The 16375-nt window shown below is 38.6% G+C and overlaps 1 protein-coding gene and 1 long non-coding RNA gene across 2 annotated transcripts; one reads left to right on the top strand and one right to left on the bottom strand.

Annotated features, from left to right (window-relative positions):
• The first annotated feature begins 2930 nt into the window (after window positions 1-2930).
• LOC131006772 (uncharacterized) lies at window positions 2931-6774 on the top strand. Its single transcript, XR_009095761.1, has 4 exons — window positions 2931-3076; window positions 3222-3310; window positions 5907-5978; window positions 6489-6774. It is a non-coding gene; the product is annotated as an uncharacterized LOC131006772 (long non-coding RNA).
• A 235-nt stretch (window positions 6775-7009) lies between these two features.
• LOC130987819 (uncharacterized) lies at window positions 7010-8140 on the bottom strand. The gene has a single exon (XM_057911541.1). The coding sequence runs from the start codon at window positions 8138-8140 to the stop codon at window positions 7010-7012; it is 1131 nt and encodes a 376-aa protein (XP_057767524.1).
• Between the last annotated feature and the right edge of the window lie 8235 nt (window positions 8141-16375).

The following is a 16375-nucleotide window of genomic DNA, read 5'->3' as shown; positions in this document are numbered from 1 at the left end:
CATCCTTTGCAATGAAAGGAAAATATCTTTTAAAAGACCAGGAGAGATGCCTACTAAATTTTACGACATTGGAATGAGGAAAAAGGTACCGATTATCTCTGCATTACAAGCGATGAAATTGATGAAAAAGAAGGAAAGCCAAGCATTTCTTGGACATATAGTGTCGGCTGAAGGAATTAAAGTGGATCCTGCAAAAGTACAAGCAGTGCAAGAGTGGAAAACACCTACTACGCCTACGGAAATTCGAAGTTTCTTAGGTTTGGCAGGGTACTACTGAAGATTCATTGAAGGATTTTCAAAGATAGCGAGGCCCATGACACAACTGTTAAGAAAAGAAAGCAAATTTATATGGACAAGCGAATGTGAGGCGAGTTTTCAAAAACTCAAGAAGAAGTTAACAACAACACCAGTTCTGGCAATTCCAGACTCTGATAAAATTTTTTAGATTTATACTGATGCATCTAAACAAGGGCTAGGTTGTGTGTTAATGCAAGAAGGTAGAGTTATAGCCTACGCCTCACGACAACTAAGGCCACACGAATTGCATTATCCTACTCATGATCTTGAACTTGCAGTAGTAATTCATGCACTAAAAATCTGGAGACACCACCTCTATGGAGTGAGGTGCGAAATATACACAGACCACAAGAGTCTGAAATACTTTTTCGAGCAAAAAGACCTGAATATGAGACAAAGAAGATGGCTCGAATTAGTAAAGGACTATGATTGTGGGATTCATTACCACCCTGGAAAGGCTAATGTTGTAGCTGATGCATTGAGTCGTAAAACTAAACCTCAACTGGGATATCTGCTTACCCAAGAGGAACATCTCATAAAGGAGTTTGCTAACATGAAGTTAGAGGTGATTAAATTGCCTGAAACGGTTCAAGCTATCATGGCTACAATGATAGTGAAGCCAGACTTAAGAGAAAGGATCATCATTGCGCAAAAGAAAGACGATGATTTAGAAAAGATCCGAGTGAGGGCCAGAACACACAAGTCAGTAGACTATGATGAAGCTACATATGGTGCTTTTATGTATAGAGGAAGACTGTGCATTCCTAGAGATGAAGAACTTAGGAAAGAAATCATGAGTGAAGCTCATAATACACCTTACACTGCTCATCCTGGAAGTACAAAGATGTATCAAGATTTGAAGCAGATGTTTTGGTGGGAAGGAATGAAAAATGACATAGCCTAATTCGTTGAACGATGCCTGGCATGTCAATAAGTAAAGGCATTACATCAACGACCTTATGGGAAATTGCAGCCACTCGAAATTCCTGAATGGAAATGGGAGCATGTAACAATGGATTTTGTGATTGGTCTACCTAAGACTATGAGAAATAATACTGCTATTTGGGTTATTGTTGACCGCCTTACTAAGAGCGCACATTTTCTACCTATACCCATCACATATGGATCGGAAAAGCTAGCTCAGCTTTATGTAAAGGAAATAGTACGACTGCATGGAGTACCTGTATCCATCACTTCGGATAGGGATGCTAAGTTCACTTCGAGATTTTGGACCAGTCTACAGAGAGAATTGGGCACAAGACTCAACTTTAGCACCGCCTTTCATCCGCAGTCAGATGGGCAATCTGAGAGGACAATTCAAACATTAGAAGATATGCTTAGAACCATTATTCTAGATCAAGGCATGAATTGGGAAAGAGTCTTACCATTGGTCGAATTTTCCTACAACAACAGCTTTCAAGCCACAATAGGAATGGCACCATATGAAGCCTTATATGGTCGAAAGTGTCGGTCTCCACTTTATTGGGATGAAGTGGGCGAGAGAAAGATGTTAGGACCTGATGCTGTAAATGAGATGATTGAGATCGTCAGACTAATTAGACAAAGAATGAAAGAAGCTCAAGACCGACAGAAAGCATATGCGGACAAGCGTCGGACGGAATTACATTTTGTTCTTGGTGATAAAGTTTTCTTGAAGGTCTCACCTTCCAAAGGCGTATCAAGATTTGGAGTCAAGGGTAAACTAAAACCCAGATTCATCGGACCTTATGAAATTCTTGAGAAAATAGGCCCGGTAGCTTATAGATTGGCTCTACCACCAAAATTGGGGCATGTTCACAATGTCTTCCACGTGTCACAGTTGAGAAAGTACGTATTTGACCCAAAACATGTGATTCATCAAGGAGAGATGAACCTCAGTCCCGATCTTTCTTATGAGGAACGACCGGAAGCAATTCTTGATCGTAAAACACAACAACTGAGAAACAAATCCATTGTATCAGTTAAAGTGCTATAGAAAAATCACGGACAAGAAGAGGCTACCTGGGAACTTGAAGAAAAGATGTGAGAGAAATATCCCGAGTTATTTACTCAAAGGTATGACAAATTTCGAGGACGAAATTTTTCCCAAGGGGGGGGAGAATGTAAAATCCTCAAATTTTTGATAGCAATTTAGAAATTGTTATTAATTTATTAGTACTTGCTAATCATGGTTTTCGCATCCATAAGATATAATTTATAGAGTTTTGGAATTCGAGTAATTTTCAAATTAGATTTTTTTGGGTTTATTGGAGTTTTAATTCCTGATAAGCCAATAAATTATTTACACACACACACAAATATATATATATATATATATATATATATATATATATATTGTGGTAAAAATTCTAAATGAGTAATTGTTGTTAATTATGTGCTTTATATGCGAATAAGAATTATTATGGTCAACATTAGTATTTATCCTCTAACTTTCCAAACTGATTTATGTTCTTAATTTCTTTCGTGCAATTTTTAGCTATTAATTTAGGACTTATGGTTTGATTAGTATATTTAGTTGTGTACATTGCATATGTTTATGTAATAATATAATAGTGCTTTTAAGTAATTTTATTTTTAAAACAATCTTTTTTTTTATTTGGAAGACATTTCTTTATATTGAAAAAAAGGGGTGACCCATCATCTACCTCACTCAAACTTTTTCTTTTTACCCAAACCCTTTCGTAGAGAGAGAGTGAAGATTGTAAAAGAAAAATCCTCCATTTTGGACAAAAATCTTCAAGCCATGGGTTGAATCTCTAGTTTTTCCTCCGATTAACAGGTATTACATGAGCTTATATCATTTTCAAACATCCAAATCAGTTTTTAATTAGTAATGAAACTACAAAATCTCTCTCTAAAAATATACATATATACCTATGTGTATATATGCCTTTTTAACTTCATATATATTTTTCTTGTTCTAGCTACTGGAGTATTATGAAATAGTTTTTGGAGTAGAGATCAAGGAGATACATACTAACCCCAATTTCGGAAAAACCCTAGCTTGATTAAGGTAAGGAATTTTGTTTTGTTTCACCAAATTCAGGTTATATGTATTGTTTGTATATATATATGAGTATATTTGTGTTTTCATTTGTTGGACTGCTAGATAAATTTGGGAAAATAGAATTTCCACAGTCTTTTTCGACAGGCCCTTGTCGTTCAAATGTCTTGAAAATTTTATGGTGTTTATATTGGAGTGTTTTGAACTTACACACAAATTTTTGAGTCTTTTGGATAATGTTTACTGCTCTTTTAAAATAAAAAACTTTTACTGGCAATCTCTGTCAAAATGTTCTGTATGACAGAGACTTGAGCCATCCATTTCAGTAGTTTCCTGTTGACAAATACCTCCGAATTTTTTTTTGTGTGAAGTTGAAAGTGTTAAGGACCCACTTGAAAATTTTGAGATCATTTAAGAGCATCCACAATGCTTGCACCCATAGTGGGTGCAATAGAATGGGTCCCACTTCTATTGCACCCACTCCCACAATGGTATTGCACTCACTATGGGTGCAATAGATTTTATTTTATTTTTGAATTAGTTTTATTCTAGTTTCCATTTTACAATAATTAAGAAATTAAAATTCAAATCCTACATTGTTAGAAATAAAAGAAATACAAGAAATTAAAATCCTAAATTACTTAAATTAAAACAAACATAAAATAAAAAATCCTAAAAATCTACGGGATGTTGTGTCGTTGCTTGATCTCCGCCACCTTGCACATGTGAAACGCCAATTCGTCGGGATTCATTTGAGAGGTGTCCCGGCTCATCAACATGCTATCGGCGAGGTCACGTTGAACTTGGGAGAACGTTTCCATTGCATTCACCATATTCGCCATGTACCCGAGAGCTTTTTGGTTATCCTCCGACGTCTCTTCGGCCTTTTTCTTGCCTTTCCGCTTGTCTCTCTTGGCCGCCTTTTAGCCTTGGGGCCGGATGGAGATAGAGGCGTCACTAGAAGTCGTTGTGGGAAGACCGTCGGACCCCTTTGATCGTTTGTCCGAATGGACATCGGAGTGAACATCCCCGCCGAGACTTGAAAATTTCTTCGACTCGCGCAAGATCTTCCATGCATGCGAATACCGGAACGGAACACGGTACTCGGCTAGCCACATTGCCTCAGCTTGCTCCAGGATTTGAATATCACTCATGTCTGATTTCCATTGATCGTGGCATTTTTTGTGCATGGCCTCAAACCTCTTCGCATCCTTCGACACCCGTTGAAAGTGAGATTTGATTTGCGTGACGTCGCGTGCCATTGCTATTTGTTGAAATAATTTAGAAGATGAGGGGAATGGATAAATGAGGAGAATGGATGAATGATAGAGGATGAAGAAGAGAACGAGGTTGTATATGTATATATAGAGGGGGTATAGAAATTAAAAAAAAAAAAAAAATCGGCAACGGAAAAAAAAAAACGCCTTCCATTGCAATTTGTTGAAATAATTTAGAAGATGAGGGGAATGGATGAATGATAGAGGATGAAGAAGAGAATGAGGTTGTATATGTATATATAGAGGGGGTATAGAAATTAAAAAAAAAAAAAAGAAAAATCGGCAACGGAAAAAAAAAACGCCTTCCATTGCAATTTGTTGAAATAATTTAGAAGATGAGGGGAATGGATGAATGAGGAGAATGGATGAATGATAGAGGATGAAGAAGAGAATGAGGTTGTATATGTATATATAGAGGGGGTATAGAAATTAAAAAAAAAAAAAAAAAAATCGGCAACGGAAAAAAAAAACGGTCAAAAACGGTTATTTTTAATTTTTTTTTTTTTTTTTTTTTTCGGCCGAAAAGGGGCGCGTGTTTTACACGCCCCCTCCTTCGCTCCCACTATTCACGAGTGCGAAGCAACGCCCCCCCTCCTTCACACCCGGGTGCGGCAACGGTGGTGGGTGCGATAGGCCGGGTTCGATCCGGCCATCGCACCCACCGCTGCGGATGCTCTAAGAAACATTTCCTATATTTCAAAAATTCAAACATTTCGTTGCCAGAAACTGCCAGAATCTGGTAGGCAGTAGGAAAATGGCCATATCTCTTAAACCACTTGGAGTTTTTCAACGTACTTTTTTTTAAAGTAAACTAGACTCATAGAGGTTTCTGTGTATATAAAAATAGAATCTTGAAGAGCTCTGGATCAAAACAGTTTATTATTGAAAGTTGATGCAGTGCAGAAAGGTTGAAATATGGTGTTACATTAAAATGATTTGTAATGTGTAATTATGAGTTATCTCAAGTTTATATGTTTTAATTAGGAATTTTTGTTAAAGAGATGCCTAAGTAATATCTTGAATCATATGCTTTTATGTGAGAAGAGTTCGGGCTTCTGCCTCCCGGACATTTTTGAATGAATTGTTTGGGGAAGAGCACGCTTCTGTATTATGGACCTCTATATATGTGGTGTTTTCTATTTTGTTAGCTATGGAAGACCATCGTTTATAGACTCAAGCTTTTTGTTCTTATGAGAACTCGGTGAGAGTTAGAATTTAGTCTAGTATGGAAAGTTGGATGCAAACCCTAAGGATAGTAAGAGATGTTTTGTTTATGCAACTAGGTCTTATGAACTTTGCGACTCATTTGTTAACCCTATATAATGAAGGTCCGACGAATCTTTGACGACACCATTGTGAGGAAGAGGAAGTATACTAGTGATTGAGTAAGCATATCACAGGTGGGCATTTATTTACTTTGATAATAGTGAAAATCGTATTCTGTTTCGATAAAGCATTTCAGTAAAGTGACGATGCAAACATATCATGCCAAAATACTTTATGATTTTGAGTATGGTACTGAGCTATTAGGGGCTGATCACCCTGTATAAATCGATATCGGTCTCTATGCTAGACGATTATGCTAGTAAGGGACGGGCGCTCAAGGTTGTTTGACTGGGAGCCGTCCTTCGGGTCGGCCGGTCGTGGTGACAGTGGGAGGAGGCCTACTCCCCGTCACTTGGCTGAGGTTATTGTGGATGTGATGGTACATACTCTTGTGAATTGTCTGCAGGCATTTTAACGATATATTGTACTAAAATATTTTGGTAGGCACAGGTTCTTTACAATAAAATCCCTGTGTGCTGCTAGTTCATGGCATGATAATGTTAAAGTCTTACATATATTGTATCTTTCGGCACATGTTCACTGAGTATTTGTACTCAGCCCTGCATATATTTCTAAATGTGCAGGTTGAGAGGGAATGGAAAGCAGGTGTGTTGTGCAGCGGAGTTTTCTTTTTGCCAGATTCTACAAATGCTATAAAATATGTAAAAGGCCTCATATATGTACCTCTTTTGTTGAACATGTCCGTCGCACATCTTTTGGGCTATAAACTTATTATGTTTTGCTTAGCAATTAAACCCAAATATATTTTGGGAGAATAGTTGTATTTTAGTCTTGTTTCCGCTAGTGCCCATGGGATGTAAATTAATCTACTTAAATTGTGTGATATCTATCTTCAAGCTTAATCCCTCATCGATGTTGTAATATATTCCCATGTTACCTTAGCTCGAGTTCTTGAGAATATCCATCTTCATTTCTATTCTAGTTTGTAAATCAGTTGTATCTTGTAGTAAAAATAGTTAATTGTTATTCCTCGTCGATCCTAATCATAGTTCACGGTCCAAATCGATCAAGCTAATTATAATTTGCTCAACCGGGCTGTGACATAATCAATCACCAGGGGCTCATCGATGGGGAGCTTAGCCTTTCAAGCCCTCTCTCTTTCTTCGGCTTCACGGGCAAACTCCTCCATGTCCGCTAACCCTGTAAAAACCTCAACAACTTCTTGCTCCTGCACAAAGAACAACTCAGCCAAGCCATCAATAGCATCAATGTAAGAACATTCATTAGTGAGTGAAGATGATGGCATAGCTTGATTATGATGCACGGAAAAAGACACTGACTCTCCTAACACGGTCATTTTAATGGTGCCATTTTTAACATCTATCAACGTGTTAGTAGTGGCCATGAATGGTCTTCCTAGTAATAGAGTATGCTCTTTGCCATTTTCATGTACCTCTCCTATTTCCAACACAACAAAATCAATGGGCACAATCAAACCACCTACTCTAACAAGGATATCCTCGACTACCCCACGAGGATACCTCACAGACCTATCGGCTAATTGCAAACACATGCGAGTGGGTTTCAAATTTCCTAACTCTAGTTGTTTGAAAATGGAGTAAGGCATTAAATTGATTCCAGCCCCCAAATCTAACATCCCCGAGGCCTCCTTACCATTTCCCAAGGCAATATTAATCACAAAAATACCTAGGTCTCGTTGCTTGGGCGGCAAGGGCTGTTGCATTATGGAGTTTGCAACCTCGGACACCAAAATCTTCTCGTTGTCCTCGAACCTCCTCTTCTTGGAGGCCAACTCCTTGAAGAACTTCAAATATGCTGGGATGTTCCTGATCACATCCAGCAAAGGTAAGTTCACATTCACCTTTGCCAGCATGTTGTAGAAATCGGTGAATTGCTGGTCCAGCTTCTCATTCTTCAACCGGCTCGGGTAAGGGACCGGTGGTTTATATGGCTTGGCAGCCTTGTGGAGCTTCACTTCGGACTCCTTCTCCTTTTCCTCATCTCTTGGCCGCAGTGGCTCCTTTACTTGCTCCTCCATGCGGGCTTCCTTGGGGGGTTCTTCCACAGGGGCTTCCACTTTGTTGTTCACCACATTTCCACTGCGTAAGACAGTGACTGCTTGAGCTTGGTGGGGCTGCAATCCTTGGCCATGGAGCTTCCCTGGCTGTTGCTGCTGTTGCATCTGGTTCAAGGTCCCAAAGAGCTGCCCAACGGTTGTCTCAAGACGCTTGATAGTGGCAGACTGAGACTCCATGCTCTGTTTGGTCATCTCCTTAAAGAACTGCATAGTATCCTCGAGAGATAGCTTTTAGGGTGGCACTGGCACTGCTTTTTGAAACTGTTGAGGTGCATTCTGGTGCTGCTGCAGTTGCTGGAATTGCCCTTGCTGCATCGGTGGTTGCATGGGGAACTGCTGGTACTGTTGATACTACGGGGGTTGCTGTTGCTGATATGATTGAGGGTAATTCTGCTGCTGAGGGAAGGAGAACTGCTGTTGAGATGGGTAGAACTACTGCTGGTTCTGATACCTCAATTGCTGTAGAGGTCGGCGGAACTGATTGCCTTGGTTTGATCCCGACCCTTGGCCAAGAGCTTGGTTCCTCCATCCCGAATTCTGTTGATTTCTCCAACCCGAGTTGGAGCTTTGTTGCCCTTGATTAAACATGGGCCTCTGTTCAAATTGAGGCCTCCCCGGATAGCCCTGAGCAGCATAGACCTCTGCTTCTCCTTCAGGTGTGAATTCTCCCATTCGATGGCACTCGTTGGTTCCATGGCCAAATTCGCCACATATGCCACAACCTTCTGCTGGTGGCGTACGAACAGGTGGAGCTTCCACCTGGTTCATCCTGAGGTGCTGTACTTGCCTCATCAAGTCCGCTACTTGCTTCTGAAGCTCATTGTTTGGAGCTACTGCATTAGCTTCAACTCTCCTTCCTCTTACCGACTTTTGTTGGGAGCTCGCGGCAAGTGTGTTGAAGATCTCCTTGAGCTCATCTGCTGTCTTCCGGGCAATATTGCCCCCTGCTGTACTGTCCACCATGAACTGTGCCGTCTGTATCAATTCGTCGTAGAAGAACTGCATCAACATCACGGGTGCTAATTGGTGCTGTGGGCACTGGCGGATGAGCTCTTGGAATCTTTCCCAAGCCTCGTGGAGAGGCTCGTCGGCTCCTTGCATGAAGTTCATTATCTGGGTCCTAATCTCTTGTGTCTTATGATTAGGGTAGTACTTGAGCATGAACTTCTCATATGCCTCTCCCCATGTGGTTATGGAGTTTGGCGGCAAGGACAACAACCACATCCTAGCCCGGTCCTTGAGTGCATAAGGTAGGCACTTGAGTCTCAACTGGTCCTCGGTGAGATCCAGCAATGGGAAGGTCTACACTTGAGTGCAGAAGTCCCGGATAAATTGTAGAGCATCCTCACTCGGCATCCCATGAAAGAGCGGTAGCAAGCTTGAATCGTTGGGCTTCAGATTATAATTTCGGACTGCCGTGGGAAGAATTATCGCCGAAGTGCTAGTGTTCCCAATAACCGGCCTGGAAAAATCTCCCATGTACTGTACATTCTGTTCCGCCATGACTTCTTGGTCGGGATTGGGATGAACCTCTTTTTCTTCTTCAGAGTGTACTGAGTGTGTATCCTCAATGGCTTCCAGAATGAAGTTGGAAGCGATTCCCTCTTCACTATCTTTGTCTTGATACTGCGATTCCACAAAGTCTCTCGAACTGGACTCGGACTCCTTCTCCAGGCTAGACAGGACCTCACGAGGTCGGTGAATGTTGTCGAAGTAAGGCACTAGCTTTCTCTTCAAGCTGCGGCGACCTTGCATACACAACACTAGCAAACCAAATCAAACGCACCGGAGGGAGAAAATAACCAAGTCAAAAGAAAGAAGCAAAATAAACACGAAAAATAAATGCAACACAACTAAACGCCTAAAGCCTTCCCCGGCAACGGTGCCAAAATTTGACTCATCCAAAAACACCTAGCGGATGGACTCGAATTTATACGAGGTCGTCCTAGTGCAGTAAGGTGACTCAAGTCATCTCTCACGGAAGGCTTAACATGGCTTTAACTGTGCTACTCATAAAGAACGGAAAGAAAACCTAAACACTCTAATCAGGAAGTGGGGTCTGGCTTTACTCTCTCACCTTAGGCAGAAAATAACGAACATAAAACAAACATAATAAATCCATTAACAGGCAAGCTAAAATTAGACTTATCTCACAACAAGAAAACATGGCAACTCATAAACGGATAAGAAAGTGATATAATTAAAGATTCTTCTATGCTAACAAAGACGATTCTACTCAACAACTACAGACATAATAGCTAGCTTGTAAATAACACCAATGAATAAGCAAGATAGATGATAAAAACACAATACGGTCAATAGCAATGAGTCAACCACAACCACGAGAAACAAAAACTAGATCAAGGGGTACTTAAAAGAACTTGATAAAGACTTAAGCAATTGTAGAAAAAGCACGGTAAGAAATTGACAAATGAATTAAACTAAACACATCAATCATTAATCAAAATCAAGGAAAGTATTGTGAGCAATCAAATAAGACGATAAAAGATGATCCTTACAATCCGAGTGCAAGATGTAAATCCAAATCAACAATAAACCGATCTTGATCCTAGGAATCCAAGATGTTTCTAAAGTGTTTGAGTGCTCATAATCCAAGAGAAAAATGTGGAAAAATTCCCTAGAGACTGCTGGAGTCGGAAGTGGGGTGAAAACCCTAAAATTGGGCTTTTAAATGGAGAAATCGTAACTGCCGAAAACGTCCAGGGGCGGCGGCCGCCGTATACTCCCTTCGATGGTTCTTCCAAAAATGTGCACGGCGCGCGCCGTGGGGGCGGCAGCCGATGTCTGGACGGCGGCCGCCGTGAGACGACGGTGGCCGTGAGCTTTACTTCAAAAAATATTCCCAAACGATGCCAAAAAGCTCGATTAATCCCGATTCCTGCAACACAACAATAACACCACCAAATAACATCGAGCAAGTGAAGAATAGAACTAAAAGATACGAAGCATGCTCGAATGCACAACAAAAAGACCCACAAATACTACCCAAAAACGAGGTAAACAGTTGTCTTTGAATTTATGTGCGGCATCCCTTTCAGATAAGTTGTTGGAAACTCCCTACGCATTGCTTCCTCGAGCCTGTTCAAGTATCCCAGCCGGAAACCATTGTCCGATTTCCATCCTTGTGCCACAAGTTCCTTCAAGGCAGCCAAGAGAATTTCTTCCTCGCGTGTGGACCAACTTCGACGTGTTTTATCTGCCTTATTTGTTGGCCCTCGAACAAATTTGTTACTCCTTGTTATGACACATTGGCTATTTAATCAATCACTCCACTACCAAATGAAAACAAGTTTAAATAGAACAAACAACAAATCACACGTACCAACTCCCAGTAGACACAACACAGATTAAGCACAATAATTTTCAATCAATAACATACTTCTAGGCCAAAAACTAATCTATAAAACAATGGATTGCATACCGACATTATACAATCATAGATTGAAGAAATCGAAATAATTATAAAGGAGGAAAATAACGATATATCAACGGACAACAACCTAATTTTGTTTAAAACAAATGTGGTAATATGTTATCATAAAATGGATGTCGTGGAAAAAAAACCTTGCGTCGCAGAGCTCGTATTCTCCATCGCGAAGATCGGCACCGGCAACACCCAAATGCTACTCCTCAATGGTCAAACCCTAAAATATGGAGCGGAAAATGTTCTATGTTTCAATTTATTATCGCAAAATCGGTATTTGGGTTTTTCCCCCGTAAACACAGGGGTACGCTAGGTATTTTTAATTTATTGGAGGGATAAATAAGTGAATTTATTATTAATGAGTAAGCCTTATTACCAAACAACATACATACATAGCTACCCCACATATCAAACACAAATACACGTTATTAATATCACCTTATCTATAAAACATAACTCAACATTATCAATCTATGTACATCCTAACTCACTTATCAAACACTGGCTAAGGGTACACATGAATGAGATTGTATATTGAAAGTGTAACACCCCGTATTTTGAGAAACTATTTGCGCCCTAGCTCGATTTAAATTGAGTTTAAATAGTAACTAGAGGAATTATGCACGTGGGCGAATAAATGAGATAAGATTATTTTGAGAGTTTATTAGGAGGCGATATTATTTTCTCGGGTCTTATAAATTTATTTTCAAGAAACCTATCTTCGCCCTATATTTTTAGTTGAAATGTCTATGTGATATTAATATTTTACGTGGTAGAATATTCACATATGATTTATTGACGCATTGTTATTATGATATTAGTAATATCATAATTGAGAGAAATTTTCCTCACATGAATATATATATTTTCATGAGGTATATATTCCCACACACTAAATAAGTGTTAGAATTATTCAAGCATATATATATATATATATATATACCTCTCCCTTTCTCTCTCACTCTCTCTCGATCTCTCTCTTTCTCTCTCGACCTCTCTCACTCCCTCTCTCGGCTCTCTCTCTTCTCTCTTCTCTCCCTCATTACTCCTTTCTCCTCCCATAAATGAAACCCGCATGCCCACATTAACAACTCCCCTAAGTAGCCAACCTAGTTTTAGCCAACACAATCCCTTATTTTGAGATCACACATGCACATGCACAATCTCTTCCCCCCCCCTCATGCTCGGCTCTCTCTCTTCTCTCTTCTCTCCTTCTCTCTTCTCATTCTCCTGCACCATTAAGAGGATGACATCCTCACCATTTATCATCCTAGTTATTGCAAGATACACATTAATGAAGCAAATCACACCATCACATCACCTCATCAAAGCAAGCTCTCCTCTTCTCTTTCTCCCCCCTTATTTTCGGCAGCCCTCCACTCCTCACTCCACCACACTTCTCTCCTTGTTTCACCATTTTTGGACAGAGTTAAGGAAGCCAAAAGTGTTCTACCTTCACACTAAAGCCATCAAGTGTGCTCCAATCTTCAAGCACAAGCTCCAAGCATACTACGCATCATCTTCTACTCCACCTCCATTGATCTTGTTGGTAGCAACCTCAATCCTCCTCTTATGTTATGTATATATTTTCATGATGTATAAGCATGTATATTGAAGCATATTGAAGCATGATAGTCCCCTCTCTACTTTTATGATTTTCGAAAATGTTGGTGAAAGAAAGCATATGAACTCCTTCAAACTTTCCACTACTCCTCATATGCTCATACACCTCTACATGTTAGATGCATGAGAAGGGAAGATATTCTTGAAAACCCTTAAGAGGGTTATATGTTATGATAATTGAAGAATGATGAGTTCTTAGTGAGGAAATGCATGAGAATGGTGGTGAAATTATAGATCTAAAGTGATATGTGCATATGTTATAATTTCAACCATTTTGAGAAGTTTTCTTACGTTCTGGACTGATCAGTCGACGAGGTTTCCCTCGTCCAAAAATCGTCAAAATTTTACAGTGTGTCAATATATGTGTCTTGAGAATTCTGGTAAAATTGCAAGTCATTTAGACTTCGTTTACTACCTTTTTAAAATATAAAACTTTTACTGCGCATTTCCGCCGGAAATTCAGAAGGGCAGTCCCTAGAGTCACACTTTTCAGTGACTTTCAAAACCATTCAGCCTCCCAAATATTTATGACAGAAATATACATGTCTTATACCGATGTACATAAAATTTCAAACCATTGTGACAACGTTTACTATTTTTCAAAAATCCTAACTTCCATTCGTGCAAAACTGCCGAATCTGGTAGACTGTGGAAAAACACTCATATCTCTTAAACCACTTGGAGTTTTTCACTCTACTTTTTTTTAAACAAAACTAGACCCAAAAAGATTTTCATCGGTATAAGTCTTGAATCCAGGAGATTTCTGAGTTAAAACAATTTATTCGTTAAAGTTGAGGCAGAGCAGAATGGTAAAACTGTAGGAGTCCGAAAATTTCTACTTTGAATTTGTTTTGAGGATTTCAAAGTTTTGGTGGATAAATACACCATGTTATGTCATGAAAATACTACTAGAAAATTTTATATATTTATTTCCAATGTTTGGGAATTTACTTACAAGGAAAAAGATTTCAAGATCATAGAATTATTTTTTTAAATCATTTGACTATGTGAAATTGTGAGAATGTATTATGTGGAATAATTGATTTATTTGCAGTATGAATGACTATGTGATTTATATGAATGCTATTTACCTAGGATTGAGAGTCTTTTAATTTGATAAGATATCCAATTACTTGGGAGGTCCAATTGGGTAAATAGTAGAGAAGTTATAAGATGAGATTAAGTATATGATGAAAGTATAAGTATTAGATATTAGTTAGATTAATTTCTAACTAGAGTTTATTTTGTCACATGGCAATCTAAACTACGTGCGCCACCAAAGGTTCGAGTGACGGCCGGCGTTAGTACGACTCTGAGCGTTACGTCATCGACCCCTGAGACAGGTGGGCTTTATTCTAACTCTATTATGGCTAGCTACCATGATAATGAGTTCAAATGCAAAATCTTATGAAAATGAAGCATGTTGAAGTATTATTGATGAGTCTTATGAAAATGAAGCATGTTGAAGTATTATTGATGAGTATTATGAAAATTGTCATCTTGCCATATTTATTATTGATGAGAATGAAGTATGGTATGTTGCCTCTATGAAAGACATGACTATGATCATGATGCAAGATATCGGCCTTTAACTGAGCTATATGACAGTAAAGGTTTTGTGCGCAGAGGTGATCGTGAGCCGTCTCTAGTCGGCCGATCACGGTGATTTGAAGGAGGCCTCCTTCTCTTCACCTAGTATATATATATGTTATATGAGTTCTCATAGTTGGTTCATACCGTGAATATATAATGTCTGCAGACTAATGATATTATTATGATGATGCAAATGAGTTTATGACAGAAAAACATGAACAGGTATTTTTAATCTCACTAAATCCTGTTGATGCATTGAAAAGGGCAAGATTGACATATAGCTCTAAGAGCAACATTTCAATTATTTCCGGCATGAGTTCACTGAGTGCTTTTTGGTACTCAACCCTGCATGTATTTCTAAATGTGCAGGTCTGACTGGGCGCGAGGATGGGTGAAAGCTGTTGGAATTGTCAGTTGGTCGTGTCTTTCCTATGTCTCATACTTATCTTTATGCTTTGACTCTATAAGAATTTGAACTCCCTGCTATATGTCTTCACACATATAGTAACGCATCTCGCTGCACAACTCTGATGAAACTCTTTATTTAATTTGCTTATGCCTGTAATATCCCATAAGGGAAAATACCTTGCAAATCCTTGCTAAGTCTACAATTGCTTATTATGTTTTACCAAGCAAGTAACTATTTTTGGTCTTAAAATCTTTCTTGGAAATGAGTAAAGTATGAAATTGCTTCCGCTAAACCAAGATGTATTTCTATTTCTTTCACTAATTCTTTTATTAGTCGTACGATACTTGGTATACGCTATCACTGGCTATATCGGGCTGCGACAGAAAGAGAGTTTAAATGAATTGATACATTAATATATCAATAATTTGCTCTTTTTATACTTGTGACTACGCGAAAAAAACTTCAAGATTAATTGTGTTTGACCTTGAGCACTACCAAAATGGGTGACCCACTGGGAAGTTTACCTAAGTATATACAATCTATGAATCATCAGTGAAACTACAAATCTTTATTTTAGAATTACAAGATATATAGGCCGGATTGAACACAAGACATCTCACAAATGAACATTAAGATATTCTCACTATCCACACAAAAGTTGGCACGTAGGCGGGATTGAACTCAAGACCTCTCATAAAGGAGAGCCTTTGGGTGCCTTAGTTCGCCACTTGAGCTATGCCTCATCGACACCTTTTACCAAAGTATATACGATTGAGTACAAAATACGTTAGAAAATTTAAAAATAAAATCCCTGCAATTGAAATTAATAAAATAATAAAAAAAAATTAAAATAAATAAAAAAATTAAAAAAATAACACGTCGAATTAACGACAGAAAATTCTGTTGTTAATTGAGTTTGTCACTAAAGGAATAATGACATAATTGATCTGTCGTTAACTCGTTAAGTGTATTTAATGATGAAAAGTGGAATTTTAACGACGAATTTTTTCGCGATTAATTGCGCTTTTTTCTATTGTGTCGTCTTGTTGTAAAATTTCAGAATTATGTTCTTCTACTAATCCTCCGACTTTATGTAATTCGGGTTCGTAGGAGAAGAGAATTATCTGATTTTGTTGGAAATGCTCCAAGTAAAATTAAAAATTTTCACATAATTTTGATGTCAATTTTGGGCCTTCCACATCATAGTTTTTTAAAGTTCAAGTCACATTTATTTACAAATTCCATGAAAGTTCAAGCTAATTCTTTTTGTATTTTGTTAAAATACGGATCATTTTTATAAATAAATCCAAAGTTGGTGCTATAAACTATAATTAATTTAAAA

Source organism: Salvia miltiorrhiza, chromosome 1, assembly GCF_028751815.1.
Source record: "Salvia miltiorrhiza cultivar Shanhuang (shh) chromosome 1, IMPLAD_Smil_shh, whole genome shotgun sequence".
NCBI classification, from domain to species: Eukaryota; Viridiplantae; Streptophyta; class Magnoliopsida; order Lamiales; family Lamiaceae; genus Salvia; species Salvia miltiorrhiza.
Note: the sequence above shows the minus strand (reverse complement) of the source record. Positions and strands in the feature narration are given on the sequence as shown.